General features: G+C 42.7%; 1 protein-coding gene and 1 pseudogene across 4 annotated transcripts in view; one reads left to right on the top strand and one right to left on the bottom strand.

Annotated features, from left to right (window-relative positions):
- The window catches only part of TULP3 (TUB like protein 3), a 47,736-nt gene extending 23,649 nt beyond the window's left edge, over positions 1-24,087 (bottom strand). The window contains exons 1-3 of one of the 4 annotated variants that reach the window (XM_089920142.1): positions 23,909-23,996; positions 23,175-23,304; positions 1,829-1,880 (exon numbers count right to left, since the gene is read on the bottom strand). In XM_089920142.1, the coding sequence (XP_089776268.1) occupies positions 1,829-1,861 (33 nt within the window). In that variant the 5' untranslated portion in view covers positions 1,862-1,880; positions 23,175-23,304; positions 23,909-23,996. Of the gene's footprint in view, positions 1-1,828; positions 1,881-23,174; positions 23,305-23,908 lie in introns of those variants that run through there. The other 3 variants (XM_089920141.1, XM_022577309.2, XM_089920143.1) reach the window with 3 other exon arrangements.
- On the top strand, positions 13,587-14,910 carry LOC111176628 (rRNA N(6)-adenosine-methyltransferase METTL5 pseudogene; annotated as a pseudogene).
- Positions 24,088-24,435: the final 348 nt, after the last annotated feature.

Below are 24,435 nucleotides of genomic sequence, written 5' to 3'. Positions count from 1 at the left end.
ATAGTTGGGCCGTCTTTTTAAAAATCCAGAAAATATGCCTATATACAAAACTCAAAAACTACACAAAATTTAAATCTTATGTCTTATTTCATTACTTGGTAGATGACCATAGATTTCATTTCATGTTAGCAAGGGATGTACCCCTGAGCCTTATAAAAATAAATCAAAGATCTAAACAAAAATCTAAAATCTTGTGGTATGTCTCCCTAAATACAGTCTACTATGCAATGGAATGTGAAAGATAAAGGCCTCATCGCAATTATTCTGCTCTTGGGCAGGGGCGGGGGGCTGACAAATCTATATCTAATCAGGATTTCCCTCGTGATCCCAGATTCATTTCTTTCCTGTGTTTATTTGTTTTTTCAGTACTAGAAAGAATTGTTTCTTTCACAGGCTCAGCAGCAGTTTTACGGAATCAGGTGCACAACCCGAGCTGGTTCCTCTGCTTAGAGGCCACATGCCCTGCGCAGGGAGATGCAGGCAGCCTCCTGCAACTGCTGAGACGTTTGTGGCCGCTTCCTACCCTGCTGTGCAACACCAGATTTGCTTAAAATGTGCCCCAGTCTCCTTAAAGGATGCCAGTAGTGGTTGTGAGGAAGCCTGCCTGTCCGTGAAGCTGCTACTGCCGGGCTCCCTGGGCCAGGACACCTGGAGGTGGGCAGGGTGAACGGTGCGCACCACCACCGGGCCTCGTCCAGAGGCGGTGAGGCTGAGGCCATGATCCAGGCCCGGGAGGCCGAGCCCAGCCAGGGAGGAGGGCAGTGGGCAGAGAAGGATGAGTGGTGCTGACCACCAAGGCGACTGCCACCACCTTGAAGCGGAGGGTCCCTGAAGACCACTGGGCCACGCTCCGTTCCAGGCGCACATGAGAAGGCCTCCCAGGTGGTGGCCTGAGAGGCGGTGGACTTGGTGACAGGCCCCACAGAGGCACCATGGACACCAAGGGCTTGGGAGGGGCCCTGGAGGCCAGATGGTCCCAGGCGCGTCCCCGTGGAGACCTCATAACTAGTTTGTAGTGATTCCACCTTTAAAGTAATTTACTACACCCCAAGTCCTGTTGCGAGGTCCAACAGCAACATTAAAAAAGCAAGACAAAACTTTGGAGGTATTTTTAGTCACCTACCACTCTAGACACTGATTGTTAATGATCCTACATCACAGCCTGGACCTACAGAATTTCCTGAATTAGAAAACATTCATATGGAAGTAATATATGTTGGGTATAGGTTTTAAACTGACTAATCATTATGATCACATAATGTAACAATACAAAACTGTTTATTTATTCCTTCCTTCATTCAAACATTTAATGAAGGATTACTATGGGCCCAGCCCTAGGCCAGGAACTTCTGATATAATGGTCATCATTAACAGAGTCAGCTCCTGTCCTCACGGAGCTTAGGCTAATGGAGGAAATGAACATAAGTCAAATCAGTGGGAAAAAAGATAATAATAATGCGTAAGTGAAAAGTGGGACCAGTGCTGTGAAGAAAAGTATTCTGTAGACAACAGAGGCTTTTAAGCAGCACAGTACCATGTTCAGATTTGCACTTTAAGATAAGGAAAAGGTCTTGTAGCTACATGAAATTACAGTGCAGAGACGTGTTTAAGGCAGCAGGATCAAATTAACTACACAGAAATACAACGTTAACATTTTCCTAATTCTTATGACAGCTGCCAAGGGATCTTCAGTGATTGTAAATCCAAGGCCAGTTTTAATGCTGATGTCCTCAAGGCATGTGGGTCTGGCCAGAGCCCGAAGTCCAGACCATCAGCTTCATGGTCAGTATAGCTGTCCATGCCTTTCAAGAGAGGAGACTCTGCTCACCTGATTATCCAGTTTCAGCTGCCGGAGCTTCATGGTCTCATCCTCAAAGGCACTGTTAAAAAAAACATGAAAAAAAAGCATGTAAAGAGAACATCCTTATAAAACCATGTCAATCCCATCTTTTCCATGTATCTAGTCCTTTGGGCTATTTGGAACCAATTAATTCTACCTTAGGGAAAGCACAGGTTTCTAGATGCTGCCCACACTGACTGCAGGAGGACATGCCATCCTTAATGCCACACATAGTCCACAGAGGACCTGAGGAGACTGAAATACCCAAAGGATAAGAAAAAGGCAGAGCACAGACCCCCATGCATGCGGGGATTTTTTTTTTTTCTCTTTAAAACCATATACTGGGGACTTGCCACAACTACTGAGCCTGAGCTCTAGAGCCCACGAGCCACAACTACTGAGGCCCGCATGCCTAGAACCCATGCTCCACAACAAGAGAAGCCACCACAATGAGAAGCCTGTGCACTGCAAGGAAGAGTAGCCCCCGCTCGCCACAACTAGAGAAAGCCCGTGTGCAGCAATGAAGACCCAATGTGACCAAAAGAAAAATAAATGAATAATCTATAAACAACAAATGCTGGAGAGGGTGTGGAGAAAAGGGAACCCTCTTGCACTGTTGGTGGGAATGTAAATTGATACAGCCACTATGGAGAACAGTATGGAGGTTCCGTAAAAAACTAAAAATAGAATTACCATATGACCCAGCAATCCGACTACCGGGTATATACCCAGAGAAAACCATAATTCAAAAAGACACATGCACCCCAATGTTCACTGCAGCACTATCTACAACAGCCAGGTCATGGAAGCAACCTAAATGCCCATCGACAGACGAATAGATAAAGAAGTTGTGGTACATATATACAGTGGAATATTAGCCATAAAAAGGAATAAAATTGAGTCATTTGTTGAGACGTGGATGGATCTAGAGACTGTCATACAGAGTGAAGTCAGAAAGAGAAAAGCAAATATCGTATATTAACGCATGTATGTGGAACCTAGAAAAATAGTACAGATGAACCGGTTTGCAGGGCAGAAGTTGAGACACAGATGTAGAGAACAAACGTATGGACACCAAGGGGGGGAAGCGGTGGGGGGGTGGGGATGGTGGTGTGCTGAATCGGGCGATTGGGATTGACATGTATACGCTGATGTGTATAAAACTGATGACTAATAAGAACCTGCAGTATAAATAAATAAATTAAATTATTTAAAAAAGATATAAGCAACAAGGATATATTGTATAGCACGGGAATTATAGCCATTATCTTGTAATAACTAATATAATATTGTAAATCAACTATACTTCAATAAAAAAGGAATATTAAAAGTTAAAAACATTTGCTAATTTGATAGGTAAATTGGCCTCTTGATTTAATTTATGGTTTTGATGACTTTAAACAATTTCTAAGTAATTTTTCATGTTTATTAATTACTTAATATAGTGAGTTTAAACAATTTTTCATATTTATTAATTACCTAATAACGTGTAGTTAAATAGGGACTACATTAAAGTCTTGCATTTTCAGAAATAATGCTGAAGGGAATTCAGCACTATCTAGCCTCAATCTTTCATTTCATAGATAAGGACTAGTAGTTAGTCCAGGGAGGTTATATGGTTTGACCAAAGGTAAGACAGAATTATCACTGATTAAAAAAAAAAAAAACTTAGCACTGTGTCTGGAATATAATGAGTTTTCAGTAGATGGTTTTTTTTTAAAAATAAATTTATTTATTTATTTATTTTTGGCTGCATTGGGTCTTTGTTGCTGTGCACTGGCTTTCTCTAGCTGCGGCGAGCAGGGGCTACTCTTCATTGTAGTGCGCAGGCTTCTCATTGCAGTGGCTTCTCTTGTTGCAGAGCACGGGCTCTAGGCACGCGGGCTTCAGTAGTTGTGGCACACGGGCTTAGTTGCTCCGTGGCATGTGGGATCTTCCCAGACCAGGGATCGAACCCATGTCCCCTGCATTGGCAGGTGGATTCTTATCCACTGCGCCACCAGGGAAGTCCCAGTGCTAAGTATTTTTAATGTATTATTTTATTTATTCCTCAAAACAGTCCTATGAATTAGGTACTATTATCTTTCACACTTTGAAGATAAAGAAACAGACCTGGAGAGCCATGCAGAAACAGACACTAATCCTGGTCCCTTCGCAAAGTCTAAATTACACCTAAAAATCAAATATATTCTACTTCTTTTTTGAAGCTAGCTCTAGGAGACAGTTAGATAGTCTATAGCATCTTACTAAGGCCACTGACTTCCTTTAGATCTAGCAAGTCATTTAACTTCCTCTTCAATAAAAGAATTAATAAAACACTATGCCAGGGAATTCCCTGGTGGTCCAGTGGTTAGGACTCCACACTTCCACTGATGGGGGGGCGGGGGGGGGCCGTGTTCGATCCCTGGTTGGGGAACTAAGATCCCGCAAGCTGCGTGGCCCAGCCAAAAACAAAACAAAACAATACAAAACTCTATGCCAGTCATCACAGTAGACTGCAAGTACGGATGAACAGACAAGATTTAATACCATCAGGAGACAGATTTACTTGACTGACGGAAGTCCACAAAAATGGAATCAAATGACTGTCTTCAACTGATAAACCAAACCCTTCTGAATGTCTTAAAGCTCTCTCTAAAGTCTTTTCTATTTCTGACAATTTCCTCATTTAAGATTTGTGACTCTTCATTCTTAGAAACAGTAAAGTATAAAACAAGGCAGAAGTGGTTCTCAATTATTTGTACTATAAACTTTTACTAGGAGTTGACTGCCAGAAAAAAACTATAAATACAAAATCTTATTTAATAAGACAAATTCCATGGCTACAAAGGGAAGAATGGCTTTCCAGCATTTGTGGTAAACACCCCAAAGCACTTTCGTTTAATGGTTAACCACCACATTCCTACATTTTAGAGGTTTTATGCATTTTAATAATGCATTGCAACGTGGAATTTGTATACGACGTCCAAGGCTCTTCCTGACTACTAACGTGTAAGCAGATTTAATAACCCCTTAGATACAGATGTGGAGGTGCATTCTGATTCTCTGACAGTCCCCTCTATTAATTCCTTTATAACCTTTACGTTTTAGAATAACAACAACATGGGCTTCCCTGGTGGCGCAGTGGTTAAGAATCCGCCAGCCAATGCAGGGGACATGGGTTCAAGCCCTGGTCCAGGAAGATCTCACATGTCACAGAGCAACTAAGCCCATGCGCCACAACTACTGAGGCTGCGCTCTAGAGCCCATGAGCCACAACTACTGAGCCCGCGTGCCACAACTACTGAAGCGTGCGTGCCTAGAGCCCATGCTCCTCAACAAGAGAAGCCACTGCAATGAGAAGCTCATGCACCGCAATGAAGAGTAGCCCCCACTTGCCACAACTAGAGAAAAGCTCACGTGCAGCAACAAAGACCCAACGCAGCCAAAAGTAAAATAAATAATAAATTTTTTTAAAAAGAATAGCAACAACAACATTGAGTGTTAAATAAATCTTCTCGTTTTTCTCCCTAATTTAAAAGAGTGACAAATAGACAAAAATATCAGATATGTTATGTTTCGCCTCGACTTTGTGGGCCCCTATCTAGATATGCTCCGGATTTACTTACTGTTTTTAATCCTCATTCACGTATTTTTAAACCAAGCTTTATGTATACAGTGATAGATTATTAGTATCCAGTGAACATTAGTATACACTTGAAAAAGTCCTACATAAAATAACTAAGACAAAAAGTAAACTCACTGTAATGGATTAGTATTTTCAACAGCTACTGCTATGAATCTGCTTTTCCTCCAACTCACTTGGTCCTCTTCACTAAACCAGAACTGTGAGACCCTCTAGAATGGAAAAAAAAAACCATTCTATCCCCACTTAAAATGCTAAAACCTCTTCAATAACTCTAAAATCTGAAACACAACTGAAGTCCTCAAACATTTCTCTTAAGACCTCTAACAGTGAAGAAAACAGGTGTGTCTTTAATGCCTTATCCTGACACCACTAATTCCTTTCATCAAGCCTGGGCAAGATGAACAGTTTACATAAACAGGGTGGTATAATCAAAGCATCTGACCGGAACAGAAGAGGCACTAAAAAGATGCTATATAACTGTTGCACTTAGATACCTCCTCTAGATCAAAAGTTACACTTTCTCTGTGCTCTAGTTTTAAATTATAACTTAGCAGAAATAATAAGATATTTTATGTACTTATAATAAATCTGAACTAGCATTTCTAGTCAGACTGGAATATGATCTTACTAAACTTGCATTTTTTCCTCTAATAGTGTCTTTCCTTCATTTGAAACGAAGTTGTTGAATAGCAAGCCTAAACAAGCCTGGTTAGTAAATCCACACAAAACAAAAAGAAGTCCTATAGAGTAAAAGAAATGAAATTACTGTTTTTCCTCCCATTTTTCTCATGGAAAATTTCCTATTTAATTGGTACAGGAAAAACCTTAAACATATATCTTTGAGGAACACAGATCTATCACACAAGTGTGGCCCATGGGAACGCCCACAGAACACCATTCTCTTGGACTACTCTCCAGTTACTGATCAGCCACAATCTAAACTGAAGATACCCACAAGGCTCTACTGCAGAATACACACAGAGAATTTTCTGAGAATGTGCTCGACCTACCCAACTTTGTTTATGGGCACCAATCTCAAAATGGATCAAAGACCAAAATGTAAGAGCTACAACTATAAAACTTAGAAGAAAACATAAGAATAAATCTTCATGGGACTTCCCTGGTGGTGCAGTGGTTAAGGACCTGCCTGCCAATGCAGGGGACACGGGTTCGAGCCCTGGTCCAGGAAGATCCCACATGCCTCAGAGCAATTAAGCCCGTGCGCCACAACTACTGAGCCTGCGCTCTAGAGCCCGCGAGCCACAACTACTGAGCCCGTGCACCTAGAGCCCGTGCAATGCAACGAAGAGAAGCCACCGCAATGAGAAGCCCGCACACCACAACAAAGAGCAGCTCCCGCTCACCTCAACTAGAGAAAGCCCGTGCACAGCAACAAAGACCCAATGCAGCCAAAAATAAATTAGTTAATTAAAAAAAAATCTTCATGACCCTGAATCTGAAAATTGATTCTTAGATGACACCAAAAGCATGTGTAACAAAAGACAGTTAAATTGGACTTCATCAAAATTTAAAACTCTGGTCATCAAAGGACATTATCAAGAAGGTGAAAAGACAACCACAAAATGGGAGAGAATATTTGCAAATCATATATCTGATAAGGGTCTAGTATTCAGAATATACAAAGAACTCTTACAACTCAACCACCAAAAGACAACCTAATTTTTAAAATGTGCAAAGGATCTGAACAGACGTTTCTCCAAAGTAGATACACAAATGGCCAATAAGCACATGAAAAGATTCCTAACAACATTAGTCATCAAGAAATGTAAATCAAAACCACAATGAGACAGGGCTTCCCTGGTAGCACAGTGGTTAAGAATCCACCTGCCAAGGCAGGGGACACGGGTTTGAGTCCTGGTCCGGGAAGATCCCACATGCCGCGGAGCAACTAAGCCTGTGCGCCACAACTACTGAGCCTGTGCTCTAGAGCCCAAGAGACACAACTACTGAGTGCCACAACTACTGAAGCCCACACACCTAGAGCCCATGCTCTGCGACAAGAGAAGCCACCGCAATGAGAAGCCCGTGCACCGCAACGAAGAGTAGCCCCTGCTCACCACAACTAGAGAAAGCCGCGCGCAGCAACAAAGACCCAACGAAGCCAAAAATAAAAAATAAATTAAAACAAAAAAACACAATGAGATACCACTTCATACCCACCAGGATGGCTATGATAAAAGACAGATAATAACAAGTGTTGGTGAGGCTATAGAGAAATCAGAATCCTCATTTACTGCTGGTGGGAATGTAAAATGGTGCAGACACTTGGGAAAACAGTCTGGCAATTCTTAAAATGTTTCAACATAAAGTTACCATATGACTCAGAAATTCTACTCCTAGGCATATAGCCAAGAGAAATGAAAAGACATATACCCACACCCAAACTTATACACATTTTTTTCTTTACAGCATATTATCCCTTTAATAGAAAGGAATTCTGAAATAGTATATGTGTTCTACATCGATTATAAAAATAATACATACCCATTTCGTAAATCTTATTAAAATTTGTAAAGAAAAAGAAACGTTTTTTCATAATTCTATCATCTTGAGATGATCACCACTACCTGCAGCAAACACCCTTCCAAATGTTTCTATAAATTTAGTTACATTTACATATTTGAAATATTTATGACTTTTGCATCTTTTTAACGTAAGATTATACCATAAGCATCTTTTTATTATTATAAAAGTATTAAAAATATTACATTAAATGGCTATATAATATTCTATCATACAGACATTTCTTAAATTTGTTTTCTTTTTTTATTGTGGTAAAAAACACATGATAAAATTTAATATCTCAACCATTTTTAAGTGTATAGTTCAGTAGTGTTAAGTATGTTTACATTGTTCTGTGTATAACAATTTTTATGGCGGCGTTATTCACAACAGCCGAAAGGCAGACAGCCCAAATGTCCATCAGCTGATGAATGGACCTGGTACATCCATCTATACAATAGAATATCATTCAGCCATAAAAAGGAATAAGTATTGAAACATGGGAGAACCATGAAAACATTATGCTAAGTGAAAGAAACCAGTCACAAAAGACCACATATTATGATTCCGTTTTTATGAAATTGGCAAATTTAGGGACAATGTAAATTAGTGATTGTTTAGGGATGGGGGATGGGAGTTGGGGGGTAATAGCTACAGGGCATGGAGTAGCTGTTTGAGATGATGAAAATGTCCTAAAATTGATTGTGGTGATGGTTGCACATCTTTGTAAATATACTAATAACCATAAGAAGTGTGTACACTTGAAATGGGTGAACCGTATGAGTTATACCATAAAGTTATTCAAAACAGAAACCGAGGATCCATACTGACTCTAAGTAAATAAATAAAGGTCACAACAAAGATCTTCCTTCCAGACTAATATCAACTAATAAATATAGAATCAATGACAGAAGTAGAATATGACCATTTTATAACCACCATTTAATAAACGACTTTTGCAAGAAACATCGATGGATGCTATAAGCACTGAGCGAAATAGGATGTTCAACACGATCTCAAGTATCTCCCCACAGAGTACATTAATTACAAAGAGGAAAAGGTAACTTTACAATGAAGAAATCTGACAGACATCGCCTTAACCAAGTGATGGGATACAGCAACTATGATATGACAGACTGATATCAGGTATCCCCTATGTGACGTACTGAGAAGAATACAATACGATGTGTGTAATATTCCTGCCAACAATGTTTAACCTAAATCTATTCAGGAGGAATCAAACCCAATGGAGGGAAATTCTGCAAGACAACTGTCAGGACTCTTCAAAAACATCAATATCAAGAGAGATCCTCCCCCGTCACAAAAGGCTGGAGAACTGTTCTAGGTTAAAGTAGAGAAAATTTAAGAGATTTCTGGAAACCAGACATAACACATAGCCCTTGAATTCTGGACCACAACATACACACAGTAAAGACTATCACTGGTGCACTGAAGATATCAGACTATGAGCTCCACATCAGGAAAGAACAGGAATGGGAAGTGTCCTGTGTGCGATAACAGCACTGTGGTCATGCAGGAGAATGCCCTTCTGGGTGGGAACAGGGTAGAAATAATGAAAGAACGGGAATAGGGCAGTAAGTATGAGGGAGCCACATTTCTCTGAGTATCCGAGTCCATAATGATATGAATGAATAAATAAATGAATGAATAAATGGGGGAGAAGGGACAGCTTTTCCTTACAGAAAGAAAAAAAAAATCCAGAGAATAAAGATAAAAAGAATGATAGAAATCAAAAATCACCATTAGGAAATACTACAGTAATAACTGCTGCAGGCAAGGACCATCAATGGATTCTAAAGCTGGTAGGTGAAAGTACGATGAGAAAGAGGATATTTGCATAGTGTCAGAATATCTTCCCAACACCACTGTAAAAGAATTATACTCCAATAAAGATGTTAAAAAAAAAGTATCTTCCCACAAGATCATTACTAATTACAATGGGAAAATAGTACCTTTATAGTGGAGAAATCTGGGAGACAGCATCTTAACTAAGTGATTAAGATTAGCATCACCAATAGCAAGGTAACAACATGATGTTCCTCCTGATATGACGCACTGAGAAGGGCACAGCATCAGGTCTGTGGGATGCTTTTTTTTTTTTTTGACAGCCGAGTGGAAGTGCAGAGTCTTAACCACTGGACCACCAGGGAAGTTCCAAGGATTCTTGCCAAAAATGCATAGTCTTGATTTAATCATGAGGAAACACCAGACAAACTCACAGTGAGCAACAGTCTACTCTTCAAAATTATCAAAGTCAATAAAGGCAAATTATGGCAGATTAAGAAACTGCAGGGGCTTCTCTGGTGGCGCAGTGGTTAAGAATCCGCCTGCCAATGCAGGGGACACTTGTTCAAGCCCTGGCCCAGGAAGATCCCGCATGCCGCGGAGCAACTAAGCCCGTGCACCACAACTACTGAGCCCACGTGCCACAACTACTGAAGCCCGCGCGCCTAGAACCCGTGCACCGCAACAAGAGAAGCCACCACAATGAGAAGCCCGCGCACCGCAACGAAGAGTAGCCCCTGCTCGCCACAACTAGAGAAAGCCCGCGCACAGCAACGAAGACCTAATGCAGACAAAAATTAATAAATTAATTTTTTAAAAAGGCAGTGTATCTACATGAAGGGCACAGGTTATCAACTGTACTTTTCTTGCAACTTTCCAGCGTATTTAATTTTTTTCAAAATAAGAAATTAGAGGAAAAAAAGAAAACAGACATTTTGCTAAATGTCTATTTCACAGTCATGTACTGAGTACACTTAAAACCCACATGTCCTTTATTCTAGCACCTAAATTACATATGCAGTATTTCTAAGGAAGGCGGATGATATGAAACAATAAAGAAATGTGCCCAAGATCAAATATGTGAGAAACTTAGAGCCTACCTTAAAACATTACTCATTCGATTGCTGGTCCACAGCTGTGCCTAACAGACCATGCTGCCAAACAATTTGAAGCATTTAGTAATGTATCAGTGACCTGCTAGATTCCACGACTATTCTACACTTTTAACATTCCTGTCAAGTTCTCTCAGCCTGCAAAAAATAAATAAATAAATATTTCTAGCTGCCAATAACAACATTCGTTGGTGCTCTACAGTCAAGGAGTGCTTCTTGCTGCATCCTACACTGTGCCAGATAATAGGGATGCTGTAACCAGCACCTAGCTGCAATCTGGACCCGGATGCGGGGAGCTGAACAGGCTTCTTCCGCGGTTCTGCAGGAAGTCAACACTAACCCTGCCAGGAGTGCAGCAGGAAAAGACTTGCCAGATGAAGGCTGTGCACAGCCCATGGCTTTCCTAACAGCAGCTTGAGTGAACACCTCCTTCGCTGACTATAATATTGCTTCACAAATGACAAATGATACTTTTCAGTCTCAGAAACTAGTTACAAGAACTTCCCTGGTGGTCCAGTAGCTGAGACTCTGCGCTCCCAATGCAGGGGGCCTGGGTTCGATCCCTGGTCAGGGAACTAGATCCCACATGACGCAACTAAAGATCCCACGTGCTGCAACTTAGACCCGGTGCAGCCAAATAAATAAATATTAAAACACTTCTAATACTCAAAAGAAAAGCAAAATTACCAAAGAAACTTACAAACCTCAGCACTTTCTAACGTCACCAACATTACTAAAGGCGTGTGGTGCCTAGAATATGGAGGACGTAAAATAAATGTCTGATGAATGAACTTTATAATTTATTTATTATTTATTTTTGGCTGCATTGGGTCTTCGTTGCTGCACGCATGCTTTCTCAAGCTGCGGCGAGCGGGGGCTACTCTGCATTGCAGTACGCGGGCTTCTCATTGTGGTGGCTTCTCCTGTTGTGGAGCACAGGCTCTAGGTGCACAGGCTTCAGTAGTTGTGGCGCACGGGCTTAGTTGCTCCATGGCATGTGAGATCCTCCTGGACCAGGGCTCAAACCCTTGTTCCCAGCACTGGCAGGCAGATTCTTAACCACTGCATCACCAGAGAAGTCCCGTGATGAATGAATTTTAAAGGTACATGAAAAACATTCCTCTTACTTATGACTTAATGAAATACTCTAATTAATCATCCCTTGATTTGACTTTGAAGTAGGTAAAAGATATTATCATCCCCATTTTATAGCTGTATGACTATGGAAAATAATTAATAAAATTTTAAAGAATAACCTGTTACCTTGCCTAATTATGAGAAATAATTTCAACAGTGGTTACTGTAAGCCTAAAATGATTTTTTTAAAGGAAAAAACTGTTACTGTTTTTTAGTTTTAAGCCTCAAATGAAACTTTCACAGATTTAATAAAACAGAACCTACACTACTGGCTGAACACATACCGTAGTCTACTATCAGAAAGGTAAATCTCTTAGAGGCACAATCAATCCAGTTGCTGGGATGATAGAGGCTTCTGCTCTGTTCTTTTGTTTTCTCATTTATTTTCCTCTGTCAGTTATGTGTTTCATTGGGACAAAGTTTCAAACTATACTGTAGTATTGGTTATATCATATAACAGACCTTTAGTCTGTTTGCTGGCCGGAAATAGTCAGTCTGAGATCATTATTCTACATGACAAAAGCTGGCAGCAATGATTTTTAAACACATTCTCAAATTTGAACTCACTGCACTGTTCATTTTTTTATCAAAATGCATTTGAGAGCCAAATGATTAATAATTGTAGCACCTCCAAGGTGGCATATCGTCCCATTACACATTCAACTATATTTTTCTAACCAGATCTCTTGCACTTGTCAATCAAAATTTATTTTATTATATACTTCTGATAAAGTTTCTGTGGCAACTCCCTATTACAATTGCCAGAAAATCTTGGACTCAACAAACAACAAGCTTTGTTTCATCTACAAAGAATGATGCTCTGTTTGCTACATAATCTTGGCTACCACTGTTCCTACTTTGATATATCAATTTGCTGTTAGCTGTTGAATACTGCTTTGACCCTTGAAGGATGTGAGGGTTAGGGGTGTCGAACTTCCTCAAGTCAAAAATCAGTCCAACATCTGAATATAACCTTACAGCCGGCCCTCTGTATCTGAGGTTCCCCATCCTAGGATTCAACTGAACAACCAACCACAGATCGTGTAGTACTGCAGTACATATTTATTGAAAAAAAATCTGCAAGTAAGTGGGCCCACTCAGTTCAAACCCATGTTGTTCAAGGGTCAACTGTATATTCTTGCCTTACCTGATCAGCTTAAACTGACTCTGATCCAAATTGCAAATAGCCCCTCAGTTTTACACTCATCTTTATCACCTGTAAATATTTACTAGGTGCCTACTGGGCACTAATTTTGTGCATACAAGGGACTGAGCAACAAGAATGGACAATTGCTCCGCTTCAAAATGGGCATTCATAATCTGTTAAAGAAAAACTTTATAACCTTTTTGGAGGGAAATTTAGCAGCCTTAACCAAAATTTAAACTCTGCATCTCCAAACATACTAAATTTACAAAATACTCGGCCAAACATACAAAGATACATTTAACAACAAAGATACATATAACAAGCATTACTGTCTGTTTTCAAAAGGAAAAAACTGAACATAATATTCATGTCTGTCAACAGGTGAGCAATTAATAAGTTACATTTATGAAAAATGATACTTTGTGGTCATTAAAAAGAATAAGGTGAATCTAAAGTACTGAGTTGTAAAGCAATCTCTGACACTTTGGTTTAAAAAATAGGCTCAGGCAGGGCTTCCCTGGTGGCGCAGTGGTTGGGAGTCCACCTGCCGATACCGGGGACGCAGGTTCGTGCCCCGGTCCGGGAAGATCCCACATGCCGCGGAGCGGCTGGGCCCGTGGGCCCGTGAGCCATGGCCACCGCTGAGCCTGCGTGCCCGGAACCTGTGCTCTGCAACCGGAGAGGCCACAACAGTGAGAGGCCCGCGTACCGAAAAAAAAGGCTCAGGCAGAGACGCGGCGTGAGGAGCCCTCAGCGACTCCAGTCCAATCTCGGCCCGGGGTACCCTGGAGGCGGGTCGAAGGCCGGCCGAGGACTCTGCCCACCGCTGGCGCGGGGAGGAGAGCGAGAACCGCCTGAGCCGGGTGTACTTTTCGTGCCCTGCGTTCCCAGGCTGGCCCTCAGCCCGCAGCGCTGAAAAGGGGGCAGGGGATCAGAGTTGGCGGGGAGATCCAGGTGAAGTAGGTTCCTCTGCAGATCCAGCGCCGTTAAACCCTGCCAACGCACACTTTTTAAAACATGAAGAAATTAAGGCTTAGGGAACTAGACAGTCACCCGCAACAAGTGGATGGATTCGAAAAGCCCAAGCTCCTTCTAGAACAGCATCCAACCAGGCCGCACATTGCAGCATGTATGCTCTATACAATTCATAACACACATGATGACACTGAAAATAAAGTGGTTGCAGATCTAGGATGTGGCTGTGGAGTGCTTAGCATCGGAACTGCAATGCTGGGAGCAGGGCTGTGTGTTGGATTTGCCATAGATGAAGATGCACTGGAAATATTTAATAGGAATGTAGAAGAGTCTGAGTTAACAAACGTTGACGTGGTTCAGTGTGATGTGTGCTCATTATCTAACAGAATGTCCAAGTCACTTGATACAGTAATTATGAATCCTCCCTTTGGGACCAAAAATAATAAAGGGACAGATATGGCCTTTCTGAAGACTGCTTTGGAAATGGCAAGAACAGCAGTATATTCTTTACACAAATCCTCACTAGAGAACATATTCAAAAGAAAGCTGCAGAACAGAAAATCAAGATAGATATTATTGCGGAGCTAAGGTATGACCTGCTGGCATCATACAAGTTTCATAAAAGAAAATCAGTGGACATTGAAGTGGACCTAATTCGGTTTTCTTTTTAAAAGCCTCCAAAGAGAGAAGCAGCTTAAAATCTAATTAAAATGAATAAAAAATATTTACTAAAAAAAAAAAAGGCTCAACAGTTTTTCAACAAACGGTCCTAGGGCAACTGGATATCCACATGCAGAAGGATGAATCTGGACCTCTACCTCACAGCATACATAAAAATTAACTCAAAATGGATCAAAGACCTAAATATAAGAGCTACAACTTTGAAACCCTTAGAACACAGGAGTAAATCTTTGTAGGCTTGGGCTAGGCACTGACTTCTTAGACACAACATCAAAAGCAAAAGGAATAAAGAGAAAAATTAACTAATTGGACTACGTGTACATCAAAATAAAAAATATTCACATGTCAAATGACACTATGAGCAATTGAAAATACGATCTATAGGTGAGATAATATTTGCAAAGCGTTAATCTGATAGGCACTTGCATCCAGAATATACATAGAACTCTTACAATTAAGTAATGAAAAGACAAATAACCCAATTAAAACTGGGCGAAGTAAATGAATAAACATTTCTCTAAAAATACAGGAGTGACCAATAAACACATGAAAAAAATGCTTCATAGGGACTTCCCTGGTGGTGCAGTGGTTAAGAATCCGCCTGACAATGCAGGGGACACGGGTTCGAGCCCTGGTCCGGGAAGATCCCACATGCCGCGGAGCCCGTGCGCAACTACTGAGCCTGCGCTCTAGAGCCCGCGAGCCACTACTGAGCCCGCCTGCCACAACTACTGCGACCCGCACGCCTAGAGCCCAAGCCCTGCAGCAGGAGAAGCCGCCGCAATGAGAAGCCCGCGCACAGCAAGGAAGACTAGCCTCCACTCGCCGCAACGAGAAAGCCTGCGCAGCCACGAAGACCCAATGCAACAAAAATAAATAAATTAATTAAAAAAAAACAAAACTTCGTATTATTCATCGTTAGGGAAACAAATCAAAACCACAATGAGATGCTATTTCACATCCACTAGGACAACAATAATGAAAAAGACAGACAATAACAAGCATTGGCGAGGATGCAGGGAAACTTGTTGGTGGTCCCATAAACTGCCGCAGCCATTCTGGAAAGCAGTCTGACAGTTCCTCAAGCTGTAAAACAGAGTCACCACATGACCCGACAGCCCTACCTGGATGTATACGCAAGAGAAGTGAGAATACATGTTCTCACAAAGACCTGGACACGAGTGGTCATACAGCAGTATTACTCGGTATAGCCAAAAAGTGGAAACAATTCAAATGCCCATCAATTAACTGAATGGATAAACAAAACGTGGCGTAGCCATACAAGAGAATATTATTCAGCAATAAAAAGGAATGAAGTACTGATATATGCAGCACATAATAACATGAATGAACCGCAGAAACATTTTGCTAAGTCACAGTCACAGAATCCAGTCACTAAATACCACGTATCATACAATTCCACTTATATGAAATGTCCAGAGGAGGCAAATCCGTAGAGGCAGAAAGTAGATTAGTGGCTGTCTTGGGCTAGGAGTAGGGGAGGGGACAAGGGAATGACTGTAAATGGGCAGGTTTCTTTGGTGGGGGGGTGTGTATGATGGGAATGTTCTAAGATTAGATTTTGGTAATAGTTGCAAAACTCTGCAAATATGCTAAGAACTACTGAATTGCATACTTAAAATGGGTGTATTTTTCAGTATGTAAATTATACCTCAATATAGCTATTAAAAGTAAGGTACAGTATATATACTGTATTTTCAGTATATAAAGATTATATTTTTCCAAGTGGGGAAAAAAAAAAAAAAAAGATGTGTGTGATGTCCACAGGCACAGAACTCCAGGATATACACAAACTGTCAACAAGTCGCCTCAAAGGTAGGGTATCAACAAAACCTTCTTTTCCAAACCAGACATTTTTGAGAGTAAAAGGGTATGAGTAATTATACATTTATAATTATAATTAGTAATTACAACAGCAGCTGTAAATCAGAAACAAGAGTAGTGAAACAGGAAAGCTTTCCATACCCCATGTTTTACTTTTGTGATCTCACAGAACCAGTCACTAGTCATCACTTCCCTCCAACGTATGGACATATAAATAGCCTTTAAAGTCTAATTTTATATCTAATAATCTATTATTGGCACACTGATGCTTATGTCGGTTTGTTCAGGCAATATTTCCATCAAAGTGCCTCTAACAGCTGAAGAGAGTAATTTCATAGGGAAAGGAGGGGAAGTATAGCCCAAAGAAACCATCTACAACACTCTATCTTTAGAACCTCAAGTTTTACCCTGAAAATTAATTTAACTTTGCATGCTACATTACATTATTACTGGCTCTATTTTAACAAAAACCCCACTTCTGTCTTATAATAATATTCATAATATGAATAAATATGACTGTCCAGGAAGAAACATCCTTATCTTGTAACTCAGCACAGGGGTCTGCAAACTACAGCCTCTGGGCCAAATTCAGCCCACTGCGTATGTCCGTATTGCCCGTAAGCTAAGAATGTTTTTTTCATTTTTAAAAGGTTAAAAAAAAAATCAGAATAATAATATTTTATGACATGCACAAGTTATATCAAATTCAATTTTACTGTCTATAGCTAAAGCCTTACTGAAACAGCCACACTCTTTCATTTACTGCACATTCCTTTATGTATTCCCTACAGCTGCTTTTACCCTAGAACAGCAAAGCTGAGTAGCTGGGACAGAGACCGTATGGCCCACAAAGTACAAAATATTTATCATTTGGTTCCTTACAGGATAGGTTTGCTGACCCCCGGCGCAGACCAAACGAAAGGGTCAAATTCCCCATTTAGGGAAGCACGGGTCTGTGGTTAGAGTGGTTTCTAACACAACTTAACCTCATCTACAAAATGAGGATAACTGAGCACTAAATCAGAAAGTTACTGTGAAGATTAAATGAGATTTAGCCCATATAAGCACTCAATAAATGCAACGACTGCTATCATATAAGATTTTTGCTCTACAACTTTTTTTGTTTTTTTAGCCACACCGCATGGCATGCAGGATCTCAGTTCCCTGACCAGGGATCCAACCCGTGTCCCCTGCTGTGAAAGCGCACAGTCTTAACCACTGCACCGCCAGGGAAGTCCCTACATGACAACTTTTTTAAGCCTACAAACAAATGTATTACCTTAATCTTGTCTTCACTGACAGGACTTTAAATAATTTCACCATGGGCTTCCCTGGTGGCGCAGTGGTTGAGAGTCCGCCTGCCGATGCAGGGGACGCGGGTTCGTGCCCTGGTCTGGGAAGATCCCACATGCCGCGGAGCGGCTGGGCCCGTGAGCCATGGCCGCTGAGCCTGCGCATCTGGAGCCTGTGCTCCGCAACGGGAGAGGCCACAACAGTGAGAGGTCCGCGTACCACAAAAAAAAAATAATAATAATAATTTCACCATGATATTACCACCTTTTTAAAACTTCTTTATAGCCTTTCTAATGCTGGAAACCTAAACATTTCTAGATTTCTCCTTGTATTAAATAAATCTTCAAAATTTTGAATTTTTATTGATATTGAAACATTAATACATTGTCACATTGCCAGGTGCAGTACAGTTCCATTTAGTAAATAACTACTGCGTGCCAGAAACTACATTAAATACTCTACATCCCATCTCATCTAATTCTCACAATAAACCTACAATCCCATTTCACAGAGGTATCACACTCAGAGCGGAAGCCATCTGCTCAAGGTCAGACAGCAGAGGAGTGGAAGAGCTAGAATTCAACCACAAGTCCCAGTGCCACCTGCCTCAGCCTGCAGACCTGCACCTCTGGACCACAAATATTCAAATGGTCAGCAGGGAGTCTGGGATTTCATTATTATGGTATTTCAGTAAGTCTCCCAAGAATCTTTTCAGTCAAAATGCCAGTTCGCTGGTACTTTCCCCCCCACACTGGTACTTTTAGGCGGCAGAATTTCGAAGCTAGTGAATGGGTTCTGAAGAAGCCCTTGGGAGTGGCTGACTACGGTATAAATACTACCGGAAAAGAGTCATCAGATTTCACTGTGTCTGAACTGATTACAGGGTCAGGTAGGGGGGTCAACAGCTATTAAAAAAGGAATTTTCTCTCAGTCAACTGACAAATAGATTCACCTTGTCCAAATCCCAAATGTCAATATAGGAGGCCACATTTTCACGTGCACTGAGACCTAAGAGCACATCTGGCTGGAACGAAACATTGCTTCTGGGAAAAGGCACATAAAGATCAATACGAACTGCCAGAAAGACTCCTTAGAAATCTAACCCCCCTCATCAGCAGAGAACGGTTAATATTCTAGGCTCAGCTGTCTTCTACTTGAACGACTGCCACAATCTGGAGCTAACTTAATTGACGCTAGAGAATGAAGATCCATTTCCGAAGAAGCCCATTTAGTAGAGACAAGCAGAGAGAAGGGAGAATTGCTTGGGGAGAGAGAGGCAATGAGAAGGAAAACTTGGCAACCGATCAGATGATTCATTTGGCCCCAGAGAATGCAGCAAGGAAAACTGCTTTACATGAAGCCCTCTCCATTTTGCATGTCCCACAGAGCAAAAGCAAAAAGCATTCTTTTAAGCGAGCCAAACAGAAAGGTTATTTAAAATGAATGACTCGATCCAGAAGTTCAAGAACCCATTTATTCTTTTTTTTTTTTTCTTTTTGGCTGGGTTGGGTCTTCGTTGCTGCGCGTGGGCTTTCTCTAGTCACGCAGCGAGTGAGGGCTACTCTTCGTTGCAGTGCGCAGGCTTCTCACGGCGGTGGCTTCTCTTGATGCAGGCTCTAGGCGTGCGGGCTCAGTAGTTGTGGCACGTGGGCTCAGTAGTTGTGGCACACGGGCTTAGTTGCTCCGCGGCATGTGGGATCTTCCCGGACCAGGGCTCAAACCCATGTCCCCTGCATTAGCAGGTGGATTTTTAACCACCGAACCACCAGGGAAGTCCCCCCATTTATTCTTTATAGATTTAAAAAAGGACATTACTCAGAATCACAGTGCACTCCACCTTTTGCTGGATTCTCCTTTCCTCAGGGGTTATAGTTTCTCTCCAGTAATGTTACTTATTTCCCTTCTCTCTTGTGTAAAGGTGAAAGTACATTTTTTTGCCTAACAACACCAAATAAATATTTCCACTCCCATTCCATTGGATGAAATTAATACTCATTTGTACTTTGCTAAAATGTCCAATTTCTTCAACTGTTTCCCCTAAAAATAATTACTAGGATGTAATCAGTATCAGTTGTAATCATTTATGTGCACAAATGGCATCCAGAAATATCTGGAACACATATTTTGATAATAATTGAGAAAAAGAAGAGCAGAGACTAGAAGTCAAAAGCCCAGTTTTACTTCTAGATTTTAGTTTTGATTACATCATTTACTTGTCTTGTAACTTAGCTATATCACACCCTTTCCGAGCCTTAATTTCCCTATCTATAAAACAAAGATAACAGGGGCCGTGCTTTCTTCAGAGTTGTGAAGCTCAAAAGAGATCATGTACATGAAAGCTCTAAGAACACTGCAAAGGATACACAAATGTAAGCCATCATTATTGATCGTTTCATCTTGACAGAGCTCCCTTTTTAAAAGCACAGCTTGCCAACTTCACTCAGTCAAAACATCTCCTTCTACTTTGCCCCTGGCTTATATGACATATCAAATTGCCGTAACAAAATTACACTGAATTTCAATTGGAAAACAAGTCAACCCTCTATAAACTTGCTTCATTCTAAAACCTAAAATCAAAGGCAAACTATATATTTATTGACATTTCTTCCAGCAAATCTAAGAAGCAATGATTTATTTTTCAGGAAGCTTGTCTGAAAAATAATTCTTGTTTTCTTCCTACAAGCCTTATTTTCTACACATTAATTATCACGGAAAAAAAAAAACCTGAAGGAACTATAGTTCACAGTCTAAAAATATATCTTGCCCATGACGAATGCAGATATCAGAGTTTAGATTATCGTATTCTACCCTAAAACTCTAAATCATCACTTTTTTTTTTTCCCCCTGGTACGCGGGCCTCTCCCTGTTGTGGCCTCTCCCATTGCGGAGCGCAGGCTCCGCGGCCACGGCTCACGGGCCCAGCCGCTCGCGGCATGTGGGATCTTCCCGCACCGGGGCACGAACACGTGTCCCCTGCATCGGCAGGCGGACTCTCAACCACTGCGCCACCAGGGAAGCCCTCAAAATCATCACGTTTTAAGAGGAGGAAAGGAAAATGAAGAGATTACTTAATATACAGAATACCTTTGGAAGATCCCCCTAAGAAACCTGCCAATGAACGAACTAAGTGACACGAAGACAATGAGAAAAGAAGACATACTTTCCACTGAATATCATTTTGTACCTTTGGACATCTGAGCTATGTGCAGTTAAAAATATGTTATTTTCTTAATTCAGTATAAATCATGGAGGGAATCTGAAGAAGCCCTATTATTCCAGAGGAGAAAACTGAAGCCAAAGAAGTAGATGAGTGCTTCAACATCGCACTGCTGGACAGTGGAAAAGCTGGGACAAGAGCTCAGGAACCCAGTGGAAGCCTCCAGCGCTTCCCCCTCGCCACAATGCCTTGTGGTAAAACAGCAAGGGCCACCTGATAAACAACTAAAGTACTAATGCAATCCCCTTCAGAACTGTGGCCTTCCAGGGGTCCTCGTGACTTCTATGATACAACGATAATCGTTAATGTTGTCACAGAAGTTCTAAAGCAAAGGGTCAGAGATGCCAATCCTCACTATCAAGACTCATAACGAGCACTAAGAGTTAATCAAGACAGCACAGCCATCGGAATGTGGGCAGTGTGTCTCTTCCCAAGCGTCAGCAGATTCCAGCTCCAGCCGGGACAGGAGCGTGGTGCGGCCTCTACTAACAGTAAGAAAGTCTGACGAGGCAGCACGGACTTAGCACAAAGAGCTGCTTCCTAGCGAACTGACTCAGAGGAAGTAAAAGCAGACCACAGGAAATTTTAGTTGGAAAGAAGCCTTAACAATTCCACTGAGAACTACTCTTGAATAGAACTAAGGATTATCAAGGCCCCTTCTAGTCCTAAAATCCTCAAACATGGAGAAGCAAGGCAGCTTCAGCTCCTCTTCTGAGTAACTCAAGCATACTTTTCCTCTTGGTAAGAAGAAATGTTAACTTCTTCTTTCAGTGGGCACAAAGGCAGGGAAAACAGCAGCATTTCCATAGGAAAGAATAAGAGAAGCCAGAAACGAAAAGTATTCCAAAAACGTCTGAGTCTGTCTGCGTGGAAAGGAAATTTATTACAGGGATTCTTCTCTCCTTCCTAGGTCTCTATGTAGCCTTCGTATTTGAAGAAATACACGCATGTTAGACGTTATTAGGCTTTTACTGTAGCTTTTGATATCTGCCAAACATACTGTAGTCACGTATTAGTTAATCTAAGTATTTCTAAGCACTGGGTAAGTCTGTCTGCCAACAATTAGTTCATCTGATGAAGCCTTTGAAAAAGAGAGAACTTGAGAGAGGATAACAAGCCTGGCCAAGACATAACCTCCAGCCATCACTGCTGTTTGTATTTCTGCAGAAAAATCACAGCATATGGACAAACCATACACTAGGACTTTCTCAGTCAACCCTGGGTCACAAGGTCACATCACGTGGAGAAGTCTCTCTCATCACATCTTCAACCCTGTATCAGGAACAGAAGGCCAGAGAGGCTCAAGTTCCAGCAACTAGCCGACCACTGTCATCTCCAGGGGAATCTACAGTACAAGCACCTAACCTCAGCCAAGGATCTGAGAGTGCCGTTTCCAATCCCATCTCCAATTTCCACTAAATATTTCAGATACAGGAAAAATGTCTGAAGTAGTGTTTGTTCATAATTTTTCTACTTTGTTGAAAATAACTCTGCCTCATGGGAAAATGGTGTCATCATTCAAAGAAGAAAAAAAAAAAAAGTCTCGGGAAACTTGAAAGTCAGATGCTGTCCTTCACACTGAAAGGTACTAACACCAAAGACTCTGTCCATGTATTTCAGCAAAAACGTCCTAAACACACAACCGGAAGCCAAAAAAGTCCGAGACATTAATTCCACTCCCTCTCGGCAACAAGTCAGTTAACCAGTGACTGAACCTACAGCGGAAGAAACACTTGGTGACTCACGCATTCCCCTTTGAGGTCCACTTTAAAATTAAAGAGCTGGTTTCTTTGGGAAGAAAAAGAGGGACAAACTTTAAAATTATCCATTGAAACTTCAGGTCCAAAAACTTAAAAACCTCTTTGCCTCCTGGTCTCAATTTCAAAGTCAATTCCATTTCTCCTTCCAAAAATCATGAGTCACACCATACATCTGGTAGCCGGGAAATTTACTGCCTTAAATTCACTCACTTAAGACTGACCGAATGCCCCACAAGTGAGCGAGCACCATCCGAATTCAACGAGGATGCTGAATTTTAACGGGATCTCCTCCTGGCGCTTCCATATTTATACCTGGAAACGCAGATTCTTCTTCTCTTGACTTCAGGGAAAAGAAAAAAAAAAAAAGCAGTAAACCAACTTCACAGAGCGCTGCTCTCACGTAAATAAAACCCGACGAAAGAGAAAAACGGGTCTTGTCCGCGTCAAGGCCACCTGGGCGACAAGCTTTAGAGTGGTTTTCAGCTGCTGACCCGCGACCAGGCGGTACCGGGCAGCAGGCGGGCGTGGGCGGCGTGTACGGGCTCGGGTCCAGGCGAAGCCGTGATTCCACCCCACCCGCCCGCATCCACGCTTCGGGATCCCGGCCGAACCTACAGGCCCGGCCCGGCCCGCGCTCACCCCTCCGGAGCACTGGCCCTGGGGCGGGATGCCGCCACCACCACGGCCGCTCCGCTGGCCCCCGGAACCACCCTGCACCCCCGGCCCAGGCGGAGCAGCCCCTGACGGACGCGTTCTGACGAGGCCGGACCCACCCCGCGGGTGCCGGCGCGACTGGACACGAGCCGGCCCTCGGCGCGGGCGGCCCCCTGCCCGCACGCCGCCCCCACTCGTCTCCCGCCGCCCAGCCTCCCGCACTCCCCTCGGCTCCCAGCCCGGACCGCTACGGCCCCCTTCAGCCTCCGCTCGTCGCCACCGCTCCTGACCTGTCCCCGCGGGGCGCCGGCCGCCAGCGCGACGCCTCCATCCCGCTGCCCCGAGAGCAGCGACCTTGTCCACACCCGCGCGGCGGCCGCTGGGGGCGCTGGGGGCTAGCCTGGCGCAGCGGCCCAGCCCCGCAACAGCACTTCGCACTGTCGCCGCCGCCCATTGGCCATCGCGCTCCCACCGCTCCGCATCCATTGGTCCGCGCGCCCGCTGCTCCCCACCGCCCCCGCGGGTGGGTTGCTAGGGGCGGTGGCGGCGCCGCGGGAGGGTTGCTACGGACGGGTTGCTGCGCGCTGGTTGCTACGCGCAGCTGGGTTGGAGGAGCCGCCCAGCCCCCAGCAACCGCCGCGCGCCCAGGCTGCCCTCACCCAGCGGTCCATACCCGGAGGCCTCCCAGGGCGCTTCATGGGGGCCGCCCCCTCCGGACCCCGAGGACTTCCCGGAACCACGCTTGATCGCCCGGCAACCCTTCCCAACCAAGTGCGTCTGCGCCCCCTCCGCTAGTCCAGCCCAAGCTTTTAGGGCG

Source organism: Delphinapterus leucas, chromosome 11, assembly GCF_059928025.1.
Source record: "Delphinapterus leucas isolate spDelLeu-1000000601 "Yukka" chromosome 11, BTC_Dleu_Yukka2, whole genome shotgun sequence".
NCBI lineage: Eukaryota > Metazoa > Chordata > Mammalia > Artiodactyla > Monodontidae > Delphinapterus > Delphinapterus leucas.
This window is presented reverse-complemented; position numbering and strand designations above follow the sequence as displayed.